General features: G+C 38.6%; 1 protein-coding gene across 4 annotated transcripts; it reads right to left on the bottom strand.

Moving 5' to 3' along the window:
- Positions 1 to 2,268: 2,268 nt before the first annotated feature.
- il13ra2 (interleukin 13 receptor, alpha 2) lies at positions 2,269 to 16,797 on the bottom strand. Of its 4 annotated transcripts, XM_069713297.1 has the most exons (9): positions 16,696 to 16,797; positions 16,216 to 16,367; positions 14,712 to 14,868; positions 14,496 to 14,616; positions 13,089 to 13,273; positions 12,748 to 12,902; positions 9,228 to 9,378; positions 4,563 to 4,680; positions 2,284 to 4,349 (listed from the first exon to the last, which is right to left on the bottom strand). In XM_069713297.1, the coding sequence occupies exons 1-9, from the start codon at positions 16,784 to 16,786 to the stop codon at positions 4,262 to 4,264; spliced, it is 1,218 nt and encodes a 405-aa protein (XP_069569398.1). In that variant the 5' UTR covers positions 16,787 to 16,797; the 3' UTR covers positions 2,284 to 4,261. The 4 variants fall into 4 exon arrangements, with proteins under 4 accessions (XP_069569402.1, XP_069569401.1, XP_069569398.1 ...); XM_069713300.1 differs by lacking the exon at positions 14,496 to 14,616 and having other exon boundaries at positions 2,282 to 4,349; positions 13,089 to 13,133; XM_069713299.1 differs by lacking the exons at positions 2,284 to 4,349; positions 4,563 to 4,680 and adding an exon at positions 7,748 to 7,851.
- Between the last annotated feature and the right edge of the window lie 4,289 nt (positions 16,798 to 21,086).

Below are 21,086 nucleotides of genomic sequence, written 5' to 3'. Positions count from 1 at the left end.
AACACTATGTTTAACCATACCCACAATATTAACTCTACCCTCTGCCCCCATCTAGAGGGCAGACTTATAACATCTGGTGCTGTGAGGAAGCTGTGATTCGTCCTTTCATTTAGAGAGTTATATTCACACGGTTAAATGAAAATGCTGATCCATAATTAGTTTTGATGCATTAGATGCATATGCTCTATAGAAATAACTAAGTGGAACAGAGAGAATACAAAATATTGTATCTTCAATTTAGTCGTTTGTTTTTTTTAAAGATAAAAAAAAAAAAAGGTTTGGCATCTGCCATCTGATCTGATCTTTTGATCACAGCTGGTTTTAACCCTCGTGTTGTCCTTGGATCAAAATGACCCGCAGCTGTGCTCAACCAAATTCTATTTTATTTTTATATTTTCATATTTTTTGGGATCATTGGTGACAAGGATGCTGTGAGGGTTTCTTTAAACCAAAAAAATCCCCCAAAATATAGAAATAACATAGAACTTGGTTGAACACAGCTGCGGGTCATTTTGACCCAGGGTTAAGACTGTTTTCATAAAAATAGGTCAACAAAAAGCTCTGAACTCCAGTAAGACTGACCCGAGACTATAACCCAAAGTGGTTGTAATGATTTACAATAAAGCTACAATATGAATTAATTATTAATCGATGTTCATTTCACCATTTTCTTTTCTTTTCTTTTTTTAACAATTGCACAGCTGAGTTGATTCTGCACCACTGCAGCTGCTGCTGCTCTCGTCTCTGAATACTTTGGACATGACCACAGCTTTTCCCACCACTGCAGATCTTCTGCTAATCTTTAGCACAACTCTTACTGTCTGTCAGCAGACGAAGCAAAACCAAAGCAGGAAGCATCCTTTACTTAAGCCGTAGGGACAGACAACACATGTCACATTTGTTTCTTGTATCTGCAGTGAAGACAATGAGGCCTGTGGAGAGAAGCCCGACCCCTGGGTGCAGTAACCAGCCAGACCCTGCATGCTTTCACTCTGCAGGGACAGATTCCAGTTACTGAGCCTGGGGGACAGAGACAAACGTAGGATCTGCCACCGCTAGACCTGAGGAGGAAAATAACGACATTGATACAATTATGAACAGATGCACTGAAAATCCAACAAAATTATGAACGCAAACCTGAAGTTGACCAGCTGCTCAACAGGAAGTCCTCTGCAGACAAGTGAGTAAGGCAGAAAAATGGAGAGAAAAGTAACACCTGGGCTATACATTACCCTCCTGCCAATCCTCTATCAAGACTAGCTCCACCAAAATTACACATTAACCCCAAAAAAGTTAATCACTTCTCCTCCACTATCACTCTTCTGCTGCGTTGCAGCTCCCTGTGTCCCATTAAAAACACATTTATGAGCACTGTGGATGCAAAACATGGTGTGAATAGAGCAGTCAAGTAACTTTTGTGCACCTTTTTGGAATAATTCAAGAACATAGATACCATCTATTATCACCATTTTTATCTTGTAAAATTTGGATGAGATGTACAGCAGCCAGTCTGGCACTGTGTGTGCACGTGTGTGTGCGTACATGCTATTTTCTTATTTAATCTTTCATTAACTACAATTAATTATAAAATTCTGTATTATTACCATTAAGACAATTAAGTAAACAAGAAAGACACAACAAAGCATGGACACAAGCTCATGAACAGTATGGACAACGTGGTGTGGGAAGCAGTCAGCTGCCTCGCTGACCTTGTGTGTGTCAATGAATGGTGGAGCAAACACCAAACACTGCGGTCAGCCTGGTGCCAGATGGTTAATTTCCCAACCGGAAAGAAATGATTTGGCAGTGGAAATTTATATTCGATGAATACTTGTGCTACAGATTGATTATTTTTGTGAAATCTACACAAAACGTCAGTAAAATATTGTCACAGTGTGTTAAGGGGACTCACCATATAAAATGTACCTGCGCGCTGCACTAGAGCTTTTTTCTTAGCAAGGTTTTGATGCAGCTGCAGTCTTCCTCAGCCAAATGCCCACACATGAATAATTAATGCATCAGGCCAATTAATCACATTTAAATGTGCAGGAACATTTGATCAAAATTGTGTTTAATTCACATATGTGTTACACAATCATTCAACCCATGTCTCTCAAGAGAATCCACTGAAAAGATTAAAAAAAACACTCATCTCATTTATGAACATGGTGTCTGCTAGAGATTATCTGAACACTAGAGGGCAACAAGAGCCATTACAAAAGTGAGGTGTCACCTATTTGTAACAGTACAGTACACTAAGTTATTTGAGTTATATGTCATACATACAAATAAACTGTCTACTGAACATGATGAACTGAGTTGAAAGCTGAGTTTTTCAAGATCTTTAAAAGATAAAACGTTCTGGTGGAATAAAAAAAGATGATATGGTTCATTCTTATGGAACCCATTAAATCTTTGACTTGACACAAGTAAGATTTAGAGATGAACTCCAGTAAAAATAAAAATATTTTTGTCTTTTATTGGTGAAGTAGCTCAGCCATACTTGTGTAGTCCACCATGTGTTTTTGCAGAAAATTAGGTTGTCACACTGAAGTTGACCTTTGACCTTTTTGATATAAAATGTCATTGCTTTAAAATGTAATCCTGTTAGACAACTGTGTGAAATTTTGTCATTATTTGTGTATGAATTCTTGAGTTATGGCGATCAACTTTTTTTTCTTCTTTTTTTTGTCACAGTGACCTTTGACCTTATTTGGCCTTCAAAATCTGATCAGTTTATCCTTGAGTCCAAGTCCAAGAATCTCTTTCAGGCACTAATGAGTTCACGAGAATGGATCAATTTCTGTCCTCTAATACATCCAGTTGTTACTCCCCAGTTCCCTATAGTCATGTTTTCTTCCATCAAACCTATATTTAAGTACCAGTAATCTGCTACTTTACTAATACCAGGTTCACACAATTTTACTTTCTGTTAAAACACAATTCAGATCATATGCTGTTAAAAATAATATACAACCTAAGAATGGCATGAAATGTCAACCATGAGATGAAGTAAAAATCTAAATAAACAGTATGAAATACATTCTTGCATTATCTTGCCCCATAAAAAGGTATTATAACAGCAAATATGAAAGCAGGTGATAGTAGTTCAAAATACCTAAACTCTAACTGAGAAATCATTTCAAGTAGTAATCTAAGTAGTTTAAACATATATTGATTCTAAAACATTACATTTCTGTTGTCTCATGCTTATGTGATCTATTTATCTATAGGAGCATACACTGATAAAATCTCTACTCCACTATTATTTCCACGTTATCAGGAACAGATGGATAGCAATGAAAGATACTTTAATGTTGCACTAGAACTCATTAAAAACAACACTGATTGCATCGATGCAACTAAATGTAGAAAAGTCAAAGGGAAGGTATCTAATAAATGATGCCATTGAGGCATTTTGGCATGTGTTGCATAAAAAGGGCTTTGGTTATATTGTTGCGAGTTATACTTGATTCAAACCACAAAACAAAACAAAACAAATTTAAAAAAATGATCTAATGCCAAAAAGACTTTAAAAACACATTAAAAAACACATGACACTAATTTCTCCTGTATTAAACATTCAGTTGCATTAGAAACCCTTCATGTGCTTGAAGACTTCACTGGTTTGAAGTGTGAGATGGAGACATTGTACAAAACCATATGTCATGAACTAACCTTGCATTCTGCATTCAGATGAAATAAAAATCTTTATTGTGTGAGTTAACTGGCAAGAATTGTGGCACAAAGTACACAATTAAACAAAACCAAAACAAATGAAATATCAAACATAGTTCAACATATAATAAAACCCGTGTCAACATAATTAACTGGCAAAAGATCTGGCATATAGTAAAAGATCAAAAACAAATTCCCAAAGAATAATTGCAAACTCTCTGCTGACTAAATGAGCTTGCAAGTAAACAACCAACAAAGAGTCGTAAAAACAGTGAAAATTTCCTGCATAACATTTCCAGTGAACATGACGAGGTCAAATTTGTTCTGGCAAATTCAAGCGTTTGTATAGACTTGAAATACAAAAGGCACTAATGTTGAAATAATGTAACAGTTTGCAAATGTGATATTTTGTTAATAACACAGTAACCTTCAGTCTCATTTGTAATATCTTTAGTAATTTAAAATCCTATGCGGTGCAGCATCTTTTAGAGCTTCATTATTTGATTTGCATCCTGAAAAATGAGAAGTGCAAGCATGACACATCTGTCAGAGGTGTGATGAAGATGCAGGTTTTCTTCCGTTTTCAGCCCTCTGCAGCTGTAAGAACTGAATTTATGGCAAACGAGGTGGTAGGCAGCGAGTCCAGCTTCTTCTCTTGTCTTGATTTCGTCCTACAGATGGAAGGACAGCGAGGGGTGAGCTTCTCCTCTCTCATTGTGTGTGTGTGTGTGTGTGTGTGTGTGTGTGTGTGTGTGTGTGTGTGTGTGTGTGTGTGTGTGTGTGTGTGTGTGTGTGTGTGTGTGTGTGTGCAAAATGATATGTAATTACTCACACTTTGAGCCCAACACACAGAGACAGCACAAAAATTATATGTAATTACTCACACTTTGAGCCCAGTGCCCACACACAGAGACAGCACCAGAATGACAATGATAGCAGCAGCAACACATATGTAGACAGGTAGCGTGTCCCATTCTGGTTCAGGTGTGACTTCATTCTTTTCTAAAACAAACACACATGAATGAAATTAGGTTAATTCACAGCTGCTTTACAAATCACTTCATCAAAAAGCTCCTATCAATATGCTTTACAAAGAAAAGTGAACTAAAATCTCCATAATTAACAATAAATCATCATGAATACATTGTGCAAACAATGCAGACGATTCTCTTGATCGTATTATTTCCCTTTGCAATACTCAAACAATTAAGCAGACTATACTGTACAGGGCTAATTGCTCTACATTGCAATGTGTGTCACGACATGAATCCTCCTCGCTCGCCCTCTTCTTCAGTGTGTGTTTATTTTGACTAGGTAGGTTAAGGTGTGCAGGTGTTAAGACAGCTGGGACATGACACATTTTCTGAGGAAGCTGCTGGTGTTCCTTGTTTTTTTTTCCACTACTGCTGCTGGAAAAAATAATCACTGTTTATTGAGTGTGTCATACAAAGGAAACAAAAACTTGCTGCAGATATTTTGGCAGGTGATGTGCTTACATGCTGAGCTCATTTCCAGTCAGTGCAGAACAGCAGTGTGCAGATTGGAACAGCACTACCCTGTCAAAATTCCTGCTCTGGTACGGGTGTAAGAGTCCTAACATACGTCATATGTCATTTATCATTCTATCGCTCTAAACCTCCCCGTCTCTCTAGATTGTCATCAATGGAAAACAAGGTGCAACGCACCAACGATAAAAATGCACCTCGTGATGTTCAGTTGGAAAATGGATATTGTTTATAAACAGCAGGTCTGATATTCTTGTGCATCACAATCTGGACCAATCATTGAAGGAGTCTCGCGCCACCACAGTTTGATGAATAACTTTGTTCTGTGATACTTCTAAACAGAATTACAATGTTTTATTTATTAACCTGAAGTTACAGATACTTTAGGTCAATTTTTTCAGTAGCAGCAAAAATAATATATATAAAAAAAGAATGTGTCAAAAAAGTTTGGATAAACTGGTAAAAGTTGCAAGTACCCCTTTAAATTAGCCATTACCAATCTAAAATGACCAGCGTTAATGTATGTTTTTATTGATGGACAGGAAGGTTGATTTCAATGAGGGAAAATATGATTTAAGGCCTATTTTTACACATCACGGATGAACAAGGCTATCTTTGGTCTGTGACTATTTCCACTGATGGTACCCTCTGTCGGGCCCCCCTGTCCTCTCCCACTGTGTACAGATGCTGTAGCCTTAAAGTATCCATAAAGTACTGTGCACACAGCCATTATCTGCTGTGTGCACATCATCTGCGGTTGATTATATTTCAATAAGAGCCCCATAAATCAACCAATACTCCTACAATCTTAGAAAAAGCTATTGCCAAGCCTAGTCAGTACATATACAAGTTATTTACTTTCCTCACGAAGCAGATGACATTTTTCCTGCGAACTGCAATCCGGTTGGCCAACTCTCTTTCTTAAGGAGGAGGATGTAGACCATGAGTGCACCACACCGTATGAGTCACCACCAGTGCAACAAAGGCAGGATTTCCCCCTGTGCTACTTTCAATAACTTCTGTAACTGTACTTTTATTTCAAGTTGTGCTGGTCCACAAATGTAACCTTAACCTTCAAAAACAACATTCAGGGTTGGTGAAAAGTTATTTCCCTTTAAAAGAGAGCTTGCTGTGAGACATTTGTGAAAAAGATGTATTTTATAATGCAAAAATACTTAAATCTAAACCCAGAATGCAACATTCAACATCAGGTCAAACAATACAGATATTTAAAGCACTTTACACACATTTACATAGAAAGCTCATCGACAGGAGGTTCCTTCTTTGAAAAACATTTTTATAGGCTGTAACACTTTTAAGATATTTAGATATCAATGTATACTGTCAGTTTCTTTTCAACAGTACAAACTGGAAAATGCATCTCCAGTAGAAAATGCATTGTGAATGCTGAAGCTGAAATGAGTTTCTGAAGCTCAGCTGAATTTGCTGAAAATGTCTGAGAAAATGCAGAAATGCAGGTGCAAAACTATGAAATTAAAAACTAAAGATAGTTGTTTAAGCAATGCTGAACATGGCTGAAAAAACAGTTGAAAGGCAGAACTTCCAAATTTGAAAGCCAAAGTAATTTTCTGAAACAATGCTGAAAATGGCAGAACAAAATTCATAAATGCAGAGTAAAAACTTTGAAGCTGAAAGCTAAAGGAAATTGCTGAAAAATGCAAAATAGCTGAAGATTGCTGACAAAAACTGTAATCTGAACTAGTAAAGTATTCTGAAAATGACTGAGTGTCTGTGTATCAGATAAACATGTTTTCACACAGGCAGTCATCATGGAAACGACCCTACACTTGGGGGAGAAGCTGCTCCCATTCACAGATGATAGATATATGCTACTAATGCCAAAGAAATGCCTGCTGTTTCCAAACGCTCCGCCCCATTGGAAAAATGCCCGCATTTTAAGGATCAGCTGAAGAAGCTGAACACAGATAAGTGCCTTTTTTTTTTTTTTTAAAGTCCAAAAGATAAAGACAAGGGAGGAAGTTAGAAAAAAGGAGGCATCTGCTTAACTGATAAAAATTTTAACATAGCAGTCAATGGAGAGTTGGGCAGAGTTTCTACCACATGGAGGCTGATGGTTCAAAAACCTCAAGTCCGATTGTAATGAGACACATACTGGATGAAAGCTGAAGGAGTTACGTTTCAAAGTGGAGGCAGTTTTAGAGGAGTTGAACAATCTCTCAATTCAATAGCAAAACAAAATCATAAAATGCTTAATATTTAAAAAAAAAGTAAAATTATCAGAACAAAAGTTGAAGGAAAACAATGCTTGAAGGTGTTCACACTAATAAGTGCAAATTATGAATTCTGTTGGCTTGTTCTTTTGTGATGTTAAATGATTATGATTCCCGACAGACTGAACTTTCAGTTTGTTATACTGAGATATCTGGAGTGACATAAAGTATCTAACTAATATAATATCAAAATATATTCAGCTTAACTAAACTCAATTCAAAGTTTACATAAGAATAGAGACCATGAATGAACATAGTCTATTTAAAATATAACAGCATATAAATCTAGTATTAGACATTAGTTTACAAAATATATGTAATAAATAATGACATTAAAACTTACTAGTTGATGATGACATCACGGTCTTCAGCTCAGGATCCTCAAAGTTAACGTGATTCATGAGGACTTGTTTTGACTTTAAACAAAAAAAGATGCTTACAGCTTAGTTTGTAAATCCCTTACCCACCAGAAACAGTCTTTAAACATGTCATTCAAGATGAGCTTTAAAACACATCTCACATGGATTAAAACCCACTATTTTATAGACCTCAAACTTTTTTCAAGTTTCTGTGAGACACATAACTGCAGTATAACCAAAAATTTTGAATTTGTCAAATATCTGATGGAAACATCCAGATGAAGACGCTATCTGGGAGAGTATACAATAGGTGTTTTTAGGGTAATACTGTAGGAGCAAGGTCGCCAAGTCTCGGCTATCAGTTGGAATGAGTTTCAGAGAGGGTGTATTTTGGGTGAACCAACCCTTTAAATAGCCCAGAAGAAGAGATGCTGCAAGGCCTTTGAGTTGAAGAAGTTTACAGTTAAAGTTGTGAAAGGGATTCATGACCATAAAACCCTTTAACACAATAATACCCCAAATAAATTATAAATAGTAATCAGCCGAAGCTGCCTGTGTTGCTATTTATGATTTCTTAAATGTTTTAAACTCATAATAATAATTTAAATCTAACCGATACCATAAAATCAGTTTTCATTGCTACTCGGCTACCTGTTGTTATATTTTGTTATATGCTCCTTTAATGATTGGTGAGGTCATGTTTTGTATGTAGTTATGGGAACAAATCTATGCACACAATGATGTCACCTCATAAAATATCCTGCTGTGAGACTGTGAAACAGAAATATCTCTGAAATAAAACACTTGTCATGACAGAAAAATATTATTGACTTAAACAAACAGATCAGACTTTTACTAACAGTAAAATAGAAATATCCCCACCGCTGCTGGTGGAGCTCAGGGCTCAAACGGAGGATAGCTACGTATTAACAAATTATTGTGACTCTGTGTGACAGCTTGTCTGTCATATGTGAAGAAAAGTACTCATCATCCTGATCAATCCCGTCTCTGTGTTCTGGATAATGTATTTTAAATTACTAATGAGGTTACGCCTGTTGAACCACGTGGGTAAATACGTGCAACTCTCTTGTTTGGAAACGCTAATATTGATCGTGCTGCTAAATGAAGCTGCAGGTATTTAATAGACTCCTAGAAACAGCTGGAAGCAACAACTTAAAACTTAAACTCTTGTTTACAATTTGTCAAAGCCTGGATTAAATCAATCATTGGTGTGTCTCATGAATTGAACATCTGTCTTCATCCCAGTAAATTGTACTTTATAAACATTTCAATCTGTAATAGATATGAAACTGAGCTCACCACAACACACACCACATGAGAGGTTTCCTCTTATGTGGCGTGAGCGTGTTAGACTGAATCCAAAACCAAAAGCGTGCGCGTGGGCAAACCTGAGTAAAGTGAGACATCGTTACCTGGGTGGCACGTTGGACGACTCCAGTCACTCCAAAAGCTTTTGTCTGCACAATACTTGTTCACTTTGGACCGAACCCTAAAGCAGCTTCTCTCATCATTGTGGCTGGAGGGCAGAGTCAGACTCCAGGCTTGTGTGGGAACAATCCGCTTCTGTTAATTATAAAAATAAGTACAGAAATTATTAGAGTAGAGTTAAAACTGAGCTGAAGCTGCATTAATCAATATTGTTTTCTATAGTAGGCGTGAATGAAATTACTGTGTAATGTGAAAGGGGTCAATAAAAAGTAACTATCACCCAACTTTAAAGAGCATCTTTGCCTCTTTTAGCTCATGGATTTGGTTTTATGAAACTGTTGATCCACCACTCTCATCAGCTCATTTTGTTACAACATTAGGCAGCTGATTTAACCCTGAGACATCTACTATACACTACCTGTCATGAGTGAGTGGGGACCAAATCAGAGATAAATGGCCACTAAATAACAAAGTTTAGTCAGGTGGCAGCAAACACAATAATAATGTTTGAATCTACAGTTAAATGTGTATAGCTGAGCCACCGATTACGATACTTCTCCTCTTTTTTAACTTTATACAACTGTAAGGAGCAGGGTTTAAATCAGTCTCATTCATGTTATGAGGAATTAAGTGTTTTGACATAACAAAATACACAAAACATCAGAATTAATATAAAAATGTCAAAATGCTGACACTGATTTCTGTTATAACCACAGAGCAGATGTTTGGTGTCTGATAATTGCACTAAGCCAAGCTGAGCCAAGTTGAGATGATTGATTCCAGTGCAAATAAAGCAAATGACTCCAGGCATATTGGGTAATAAAATGTGTATCTACATAGAAAATGCTGGGTACAGAAATGTAAGATACTATTTTACTCTTCAAAGAATAATTACCTGACTCCTGCTGCATGCCTCACAGTATTCCAGCAAGTTTTCTGCAGGTGGCTCTGCAATAATTTTATCACTCTTGCAGAGCCACCTGCAGAAAATGTGAAATGTGATCTGTGCGACGTGTTTATCATCATTCCTGAAGAAGGTTTTACTACTAGTGCTTTTATCTGCTCCAAATGTACCAAGATCAACCACTTACAAGACCTCCTTATCAAACTGAAAGGCCACATCAAGCTGCTAACCCAGCGAAATGCCATTTTAAAGGAGCAATCCAAATTGCAGGACAATTTTAACAGCACTGTTCTAGTTGGTTCTCTTGGGTTCAGACCTCTTCATTCTGCTCTGTTTGCTGCTACCTTGCCACTTCTGGACCCTCCTGCCATCACTACCACACACACTGTTCCTCATGACCCTCCTGCTGCCATCCCCACCAGCACTACCTCGCACACTGCTCTACAGGGTCCTCCTGCCATCACCGCTGCTCCCCCACATCTCCCTTGTTCACCTACCCCGACTGGTCCCACAAATTCCACCCCCCGGGCCCCCTCCTGGAAGATGGTACCTTGGCGCCACGGGACAACATTCGTCACATCACCCTTCTCTCCAGCTCTCAAACCGGTTCAAAGTACTGACCTCAGATGAGGACCGGTGTCCCACTTGCCAGTAGGGACATTCAAAGCTATTTTAGTAATTTTGAACCTGTATCGCCGTAACTTCTTATCCCAAATCATATCTCACATGAAATCAACCACATGCAGCCTTGATTTTATTCCCACTAAATTTCTCAAAGAGGTTATTGGCACTGTAGGGCCCAGTATTTTATTTATTATAAATAGCTCCTTAGCAAATGGCACCTACCCATCGATTTTTAAACATCCAACCTCTTTTAAAGAAACCCAAGCTTGATCCTTCTGTTTTTTCCAATTTTATCAAAAGTTTTAGAAAAAGTGGTTTCAACACAACTCTTAGCTTTTATGAATCATAACAACATCTTTGAGAAATTTCAGTCTGGTTTTAGTGCACTACATAGCACAGAAACTGCCCTCCTCGAGGTAACTAATGACCTCCTTTTAGCAGCAGACGGGGAGAGTGCAGTTTTAATTCTTTTAGGCCTGAGTGCAGCTTTTGACACCATAGATCACACCATTTTAATCGATCGCCTCAAAACCTGGGTTGGCATCAAGGACGCTGCACTTAGCTGGTTTTATTCTTACCTTTTAGAAAAAACCTACTCGGTCACCATAGGTAATTACTCATCTTTCATGACACACATTACCTGTGGTGTACCACAAGGTTCAATTTTAGGTCCAATTTTATTTTCTATCGACATGCTTCCACTCGGCCAAATCCTCCAACGACACGATGTATCTTTTCATTGCTATGCAGACGACACACAGATATACCTTCCGCTGAGACCTGGTGACCCAAAGAGCCTGGATGCTGTCTTAGATTGTCTCTCTGACATTAACTGTTGGATGGCTCAAGGCTTTCTTCAGTTCAACAACTGAAAATCAGAAGTCATATTGTTCAATTCCCCAAACAATAACACCAGTCTCATTAAGAGTCAACTTGGTCCCCTGTCTGCTTATTTAAAACCTGTTGCCAGAAACTTGGGAGTAATGTTTGACTCTCAGTTAAGCTTTGAAACACAGATCAAAAAAATGGTCCAGTCCTGCTTCTTTCAATTAAGAACCATCTCCAAAATCAAACCCATACTGTTACACTCTGACCTGGAAAAAGTAATTAATACACTCATTTTCTCTCGACTCGATTACTGCAACTCCCTCCTTTCTGGCATAAACCAAAAATCGATCTCCCGCCTCCAACTAGTCCAGAATGCAGCAGCCAGGCTTCTTACTGGTTTTAATGAAAGACATCACATTACTCCAGCTCTGGCCTCTCTCCACTGGCTCCCGGTTGGTTTTAGAATTGATTTTAAGATTTTGTTGATCACTTTTAAGGCCCGCCTGGGTCTGGCCCCGAGCTATATTATTGAAATGTTAGCCCCATATGAGCCAACTCGCAGCCTTAGATCCTCCGGTGGGGCCCTTCTGGCCGTTCCAAAGTCGAGGCTTAAATCAAAGGGTCACCGTGCTTTTGTCATTAGGACCCCTCGACTTTGGAACGACCTACCTGAGGAGATAAGGCTTGCAGAATCATTAACTTCTTTTAAATTACTTCTTAAAACACATTTTTATAGAATTGCTTTTAAGTGATGTCGTCCTTTTATGTCCTTTTATGCAGTTCTTTTGTTCCCCTGTTTTTGTTTGTTTATTTTATTAATTAATTTATTTGTTTGTTTTCTATTCCATTTTCTCATTTTGGTTATTTGTTTGGTTTTGTTGTATTCATTACCTTAATGGTATGGTCTTTTTTGCCTCCTGTTTTCTTAAATGTTTACCGGTATTGACGTTATGTATGACTATGCTTTGCTTCTCTATAGAGCACTTTGTAAACTCTGTTTTTAAAGGTGCTATATAAATAAAGTTATTGTTATTATTATCTCTTTAAACCCCAACAATACAGACAAAGGTTATCGAAAGGTTTGCGTTGGTACAGCAAGTGCCTTTAGAGATTGTTAACTAAAGAAATACACATCAGATAAAACTTACTGAGGGTAATTTTCCACCGGGTGCCTCTTGACTGTGCTCCACCTCCCATTCTAGGCAGTGTTCAGGAACCTTCCCAGCAGGACTCTCCCAGTGCAGCTCCAGCTGCGTGTCTGGACCTGATTGCAGATGCAGCTTCTCTGTGATTTCTGGCTTTACTGCAAAAATAAAATAATGAAGAACTGATAACCGACAGTATGGCAGGAAGAAGGGAAGAAAACAGATGTGGCAGTGGAGCATGTAAATGAGGCAAACATGGAGTCTAAGTAAGAAAACAGAAATTACTTTGCCCTCACTGAGCAGTCAGTGTACATGTGATACTACTCCAGAAAGCAAACATGTACCATGGTTTTGGATTTGCAGGGAAACGAATGTTGGTTTCAGCGGCCCTTCAGGGGAGGAGCCATTTACACAGAAGTTAATATCAGTGAATTCAGGGAGAGAATTCCCTGAGAAGTTGCAGCCACTCCTGAATCCGCTCGATAGGATGTATTTAGGACATTCCACTGCCTGTTCCAGGTGTTTGTGCCTGGAGGAGACAGATCAGATAAAACATGCCACACAATGCTGCTATCTTTTCATCCAGTTTTGTGGAGAATTGGAGAAGGTTGAAACACAGTTCATTGTATGTTCACCTCAACCTCAGTTTTGCCTTTAGTCTTTAGTTTGTGACGTTCAAATCCTAACATTAGATATAGTAACACTGTTAATCAGAATGAAAGTGTGCTCTGCAAAAGAGAAATATGCATGGTGGTGGAACAAAGAAGCAAACATTAAATAACTACTGATGTATTTCAGGGTGAAGCTCCCAACTTTGGTCAATTCATTAGTTGAATGAGACTTGAATTGATATCTTGCTTTTTTTTTTTTTTTTTTTTTACCTTAATTTGTTATTGGGTGTATATTTCTTTGTGGTTTCTCTGTATATTTTAAGACTAAAAGTCTTTAATTGGAAGAATACAGCTCATTTAATAAAAAGTAAATAAATACAATTGAATCACTTTTATGACTAATTTAATTATACCTATTATTTGACCTCTTTAAATATAGTTATTAAAGAGTCCACAGCCACATTAGAAGCTCTTTGAGTCTATAAATAGTTTATTTTCAAAGTTGATTTGGTACTGGCTATCATACTACAACAATCTTACTGTTTAGCAGTCATAATGTTTGTCATATTCATGATCTAAGTTTAGCATGCTAACAGTATAATGGCTCTAAACACACAGCTGGGGCTAATGGGAATGTCATGTAACTGCTATTTGATCCAGTGTTGGAGAATCCATTAGGAAATCTGAATATCTTTGTCAAATTAGTCATCATGGAGATATTTTGTTCTGACCCACGTAGCAGACTAACTAAACTGCCATGACCTCAGTTTTCTAATCCTTTGTCCTTTATTTAGTTTGGTTTTTGTCTCTTGCCCTTTCTGCCCTGACACTCTTTCTTTCATTTTTCCACCACGCCCACCTCACCTGCACCCAATTCCCTAATCTGCTCACCTGCAGCCACTCTGCCAATCAGACCACTCAGTATATGAACTACCAGTCTGCCACTATGAGGTTGCAAGATTGTAAGTTGTTGTTTTTTTCTTCCCCTCTCTGATTTTAAGCTTTAGGTTTTAGCTTTGGATCCTACCTGGATTTTGGACTGTAACAGTGTTTTGTGCTTGGGTTTTCCCTCTTGCATAACTTTAAAATAAGATCTGCTTATGTGACTAATATTTTACTTTTCTTGGCCATGTGACATACCAGAAATACAGATTTTGTTGTGAATTGGCTGGCATCTTTGTGCATCTTCTCCACTTGCAGTCCATGTATTCCATGTTATGGAAGATACACATAAAATCCTGAACTTCAGTGCCCACAACACCTAAATGTAGGGGAATAAAACCAATCAATATAAATTAATACATTTTCCATCTTTTATTTGATCACAATCTAATCCATAAGATCTCAAGGACTGACCTGTGCTGGGAGGTTTCTGAATGAGTTCAGTGTAGCTTGTGCTCTGGATCATAGTGTTGTTGGTGCACCGTCCGTCCAGCAAGGTATACACTCTTACTCTAACATCTTTCATCAGGTCAAACTGCACACTAAAGGTCCTTCTGTTCATCCTGATGGCCTGTCAGTCCAGAAAAACACACCAGTTATTGGGCTACATCTTAAAGTTTACATTTAGGAATGTTTACTTTGTTCCAACCATTAACAGAGATGCCAAAAGACTGAAAACAGTTTCCATGAGAAACACTGTGATGAAGAGTAGCCCTGTTCATCTGCATGCTTTTATCCAAAGCTGATAATTGATTCCATTCAGTACTGAAACAAAATCTGTTGACTTGGCTGTTCAGTGGAGAAGATCGTGTCCTGAAATCCTCAAGTACTGTGACTACCTATTCATAACCTGCTTAAAGTAAATGTACATTTTTAACACATGATAATAAGACTGGGCTGTGCTGTGCAAAAACTATATTAACTTTCAGTAAGTCAAAGTTACGCCACAGCTGCTGTGTTTCATATTAAACCTTCAACATTATTTGAAACTTTTGGACTGTATTTGATGAATAGAGCTTCAGTTGTGCATAGTTGTAGTCTCCACATCATGAGTCATACTATCATTTATTAGTAATGGCATAGTTATGATCATTGTCTTAGTCATCACACACTCATTGTTACTGTAATGACACGTCTTGTTAAGTAGGTCCCCCTGGAAATATTCCTGCATTTGTGTTTTTTAATCAGTCAAATAAAAATGACCCAACAATTTGATGTTTAGGACATTCATGCTTAATCATATTAATGGACATCAGGCATAAAATACAGAAATAAAACAGTGAGAAGAAATTGTAGATTTTAGAAAATAATTCCAAACAGATTAAAGAATAAAACTACAGTTTCTTCAATTTAAGTGACTCCACTTTTAAATTCTATAACAGCAGAGTTGTGGTAGATCATGTCAAGTGGCAGATTCCTGAAACATGAATTTGAAGTTTTAAGATTTACTTTGTGAATGTAAGGGAAGCTATTAAAACAGATTTTCTTCACACCATTCCTAAATTAACACAATATCTATGTTCAAACAGGTTATAGACACATTTTAAATACCAACCAGGCCAAAACAGCTTCCTACATTTTATTGTCCTTTGAGGAGACTGTGTTTACCTAATCAGAGCATGACGTTTCACCTCTGCAGGGTTTTACATACAATCCTGCTGATACATATATTGTTTACAGTTATAGCAACATGGATATCATTTCATTAAATAATTCAAAACAGACAACAACCTTTTACAGCTGTTAAATCTATATTTTATTCTCTGATATGTTTTTATAATGGCATTTCAGTGACGGTATTAATTGCCTCATTAGCATAGCTGATCATGTTAACTATATCTTGATCATTTTGGCAGGGGGATAGGTAAGGTAAGCGCCTGCATATGTAAGAGTAGGATAAAGTGGTATAAGCACTTACAGTCCAACTGTCCCTGTATGTGTTGAAGTACTCCAGCTGATACAGTGTGGAGCACTCTGTCATGTTGGTCAAGCTGCCTGGGGGGCCCCATGTAATCTCCAGATGTCCAAGATGACCTGGGTCTGATACCGCAAGGTCCTCCGGAGGATCCACTGCAGAGGAAATGGGGGTTAATAGAGTAGAGGTTGAACATAGTCAAATGGAATGTCTCAAACATTTGAAAAATAAACCTATTTGAATAAAAAATAATAATAATGACAGCTATAAGGCAAAACGTATACCTTCTCAAATCCAAACTCCAAGCACAAATTTGCACATACTGAAGACCACCTTCTCTGCAAGCAAGCTAAATTAATGGTGCTGCCTATTTAGCCTAATTAGCATCGTCTCGTTTTTACGTCACATTAAGCATCAACTTTACCGGGTTTAAAATCATTCACAGATTAAACGTCATCCGACTGATAATTAATCTGGACCAACCTGTAAATCCGTAGCAATGCATGCTGTCCCTCCAGGTTATTAAGAGCAGCATCAGTCCAGCTGGATGACACAACCAGGATTTAGACGCCATCAGTAATTCAGACTGAAAAAATAAATCCAGAATTGAATTGTAAAAAAAAAAAAGCTCTCAAATTTTTTTAAATGTGTGCATTATTCTGAAAAGTGAATTGTGTAATCTCACATTAAATTCCCAATGGATTAAAATAGGAAACTTTAAAAAAAAAAAATAAACCATTAATTAAATCAAGCTGTAAAACACGCAGGGAAACACTTACGTGAACGTGCTTTCCTCCTGCAGCAGGTTCAGGCAGAGTTTATCAGACTAGTACGGTGTGGATGGGCTGGACCACTTGTACACTGCTCGTAGAAAAATATTGTAAGGAGTCTGTGTTGTAATAGCCCTGGACCCACACATGTATTGTTTTGGTGTGGATATTTGTATTTATATGGAGAGCTGTGGAAGAGGAGCCGGGAGAGACTGGGAGGGGCCAGTTTTACATTTGTGCTTGTTAATTCTTGTTGTCTCTTGTCCTGACACTGACATTTTTGAATTAATCCAAATTCCACCAAAGTCTTCCCTACACTTGGCCACATTTACCCCCCCCCCCCCCCCCCCCCCAAAAAAAAAAAAAAAAAAAAAAACTATTTTCAGAAACCAGTTGTGTTTTGGAGCCAGAGCAGCGAAACAGATCAAATCAAGGGTGATACACCTTGTGGTTCTGTCGCAGTGCTTTGAATTCAGACTGACAATGTTGTGACATGGGGTGTTAACGGACCCTAGCACAGAAAACACAACAGCAGATTTGAGATATGAATGTTTATCAACCACAAGACAGGAGACGACCTGTCTAGTGAATCGTGCGTCAGCACAGAACCAAGTCTGGGATGGCTGAAAGTCAACAAACAGTCACTATCGACCCGGGTTACATACATAAAGGGTCAGGACGGGTACTCAGACTGGAAGGGGAGAGAATCTCCGTAATTCTCACTGGAGTGAGTCGGGCCAGAGCAGGAACAAGCCAATAACCGGAGCCGAGGCAGGCTGGTCCAACTGAGTGGTGCGAGCACCCCTGCGCTCTACACCGTTGCGGCTTGGATCCGAGCGGAGTCGCACTGGCGACACACAGGTGGTCTCCGAGGACCGCCACGAATCCACACCCTCCAGACACAGATCAAAACACGAAACATTCGACAGACAATAACAAATAGGGAGATAGCCAAGAAGGAAGAGGTGATAAGGAACAAGTATAGACAGTTATCCTGGCAGACACCAATGGATTGTTTTTTGTCCACGAGGCGCAGTCAATCATTATGATGTAATAGCATGCTGCAGTAGAGATGTAGAAATGATTTGAGACTGAGATCCCACAGTCCACTCTCACCTGCCGTCCTGTGTCGGCCCTCGGAGGTCACCAGTCAGCTGCGGCCTGTAAATCCTGAATCAATCCACGGAGAATCGTCATCGACGTCGAGTCTGTTGCTCCCGGTGTGATTCGGATTTAGCCCAGCACGGCCTCACCTCAGAAGAGACTGCGGATTATATATTCACGCTCCATCTACAACTCCTGTGTACAATGAAACATTCCATTTTATTCTCACCATCGACGCCTCTGTGTTTGCTCTTGGGTTCTATCTTGCACTCTCATAACAGATAACTCCCATCAGATGGAAACAAATCCAAACATACATGGCAGATATAGTTGAGTGGATTTTCATTTGTATAAACCTAACAGATTGAGGCAGGAAAGGAATCTGACTGACTTCCTGACACACACCTAACAGACTTATAACAGGAACATACAAGAACAATTGCTAGATGGATCAGAAACAGGTGTGGCCTGACTCATGGAAATACAAACGCTGCACTGCAACATCCTAAACGGGATCAACCTACTCCGTGTATCTCGGCAGTGGGAAGCTATAACCATCTTGAGCAAGTATTCCAAGTTTTTTCACTTGTACAGCAGCAGCACCTGAGTTTCACTCAATTTTGTGATTGCTGGCAAGTGCTCATTTGCGATGTCACCATGGACCTGAAACTTGAGTAGAAGACCCACATCAAATTTTGTGTCAAAATTTTGGGGGAACAGAAAAAAAAATCACAGGGAGCCAAAACTTGCAAGTAGGAGAGGTATGGAGCGACAATTGTTGGCGAGAAAGTCACTCGCTTTCAACGTTCTGTCAGTGGATGCGTCATGTTGGAGCACCCAAGTGCCATCCCACCACAGTTAAGGTCGTTTGCAATGAATGTGTTCCCTCAGACACTTCAGAAGGTCAGGGTTCATATCCGTGTTGACACTCTGACGCTGGGAGACAAATTCATGGTGCACAACCCTGACGATGTAAAAGAAAACCCACCTGGTTGCTTTCCTGACCTGGTGCGCCGTCTTTGGTTTTGAGCAATGACGTTCTGTCCTTCATGAAATTTCAGTGCCTCTCAAAACCCCTCACTGATTCATTGCCGTAGGCTTTCTGAAGCATTTCAAAGTGTCTTGTGCCGATTTTCAATGGTTGACACAAAATGTAATGTTTGCTTTCTGATGGAGTTTTAGGTCCATCGTAAAATCGCAAATACACAGATGCCAGTGGTCTCACAAACCCATGTAATTCAGGCGCTAATGTTTATCAAACAACGCGACTTGGAATACTTACCCACGAAAGTAATAGCTTTCCCCTGCTCTCTGCATGCCACTGTGTTAAGTGCAGTCTCAGAACTTTCTGATCCACCCTTGTGTATTTTACACAATTGAATCATACATTTAATCATTTCATCATGTCATTTGTAATGGATTGAAAGTTGAACAATTTGGGGTTCCATAGTGCAAAACACAGCTTTTAGAGAAGCAGTGGTTCACTGTAAGAGAAAAAGAAACAGAAGGGCTCAAAACAGACTCAGGTTAGACACTAGAAAACCCTGCCAAGATCATCTTTCTTTTTCAGAGAAGAAATGCCTGCAGGAACACAGGATTTTTTTTGCCTGTGCGTGCCTTTATTCTCAAGTACCAAAGAATAATCCTCACCTTGCAGCAGTTAAAGATAAAGTCAAACATTGAAATGTTATCAACGTTTCAGCCAAAATAGCAGCAGCTATGTGGCAAAACATATTTTGTGAGCTAAATGGAAAGGTATACTTGTTGTCCAGCTAGTCAGATATGCAGGTTTTCAACCTCCAAAAAAGAGTGTAAAGTAGCCTTCACCAGTGGAGCATTGCTTGCATAAGGAAGCCGAAACCTCTTAACTATTGAAAGTCTCCAAGAACAAGACTCCCATGGTCCATCACACCAGCTGCACGCAACATATACTTCTTTCTTGCCACTACATGCCGTAATAACCTCCAATCATCATCGTGCACTTAGACTTCAAAGACAGCCGAAATTAATGTTCATTTATCGCCTCTAATTAATGAAGATGAAAAGATAACATCCAAAATTATACATAGCAATCACTTTTATGCAGTCTGTAAGTGTGAAATAACATTTCCATCTGGGAATGAGTAACATATTCCTAGCAAGATGGAAAACGGTCATACACAGAGTTCTTAAGTGGTTGTGATTCAGGCAGGAAAGATGCAGAAATGGGAAAATAAGTTAACAAAAGAACAGACTCGAGCTGTAAGAAACAGAAGCAGAAAAAGAAAAGGGCTCTGACTGAAAAACTGGAACAAGCTCATCACAGCTTGGCAGCAGAGGGACAGAAGAACTGGAGGAAGAGTCTGAGGTTGAGGGTGGAGGAGATGGAGACATTGCAGACATCAAATGACACAAGGCAATTTTGCAATGCTAGTTTAAGACATGTACTCAGTAGCTATAATATAGTTTGTATGCATTTGACGTGTATTGGATTTAGGGAGATTATCACAATAGGTCTTCTCTCTCACTGTACTTATACCTCCAACCAACTACAACACTACTACACTCTCTATTTTCAAGGTTAAGCTTAGCCTTTGCCCTCTCTGGCTCACCATGCATTTGCCACTACTGCATGTTGTTATTTTATTATTTCCCTGAGCATTGCCATTTTATTGATATTGATATTTTAACATTGATGATTTTATGTAGTTGTCTATTTTTTTATTCACTAAGTCTCTTAGGTATGCTCTCTTTTTGTACCCATGCATTTGTATACCACTACTGCTTTGTGTTTTTATTTCCTTGACGTTGGTATTTCAATCTGGCTGTTTAAAAAAAAAATGCAATGCTCTTTAGGATTTTTAACTGTAAATATAACTGAAATGAATTAAATGGAACCAATATACATTTTTAGATGCCACTTACAGTTCACTTCCCAAAGCTGCATTCCCACAATAAACCACTGTATTATCAGCAGATATCAAGCAAGGTATAATAAAGACACCACAGTCTGAGCTGCAA

Source organism: Brachyistius frenatus, unplaced genomic scaffold (assembly GCF_029030835.1).
Source record: "Brachyistius frenatus isolate BFR_SWC_R1_liver_20210118 unplaced genomic scaffold, ASM2903083v1 Contig_117, whole genome shotgun sequence".
Classification (NCBI taxonomy): domain Eukaryota; kingdom Metazoa; phylum Chordata; class Actinopteri; family Embiotocidae; genus Brachyistius; species Brachyistius frenatus.
This window is presented reverse-complemented; position numbering and strand designations above follow the sequence as displayed.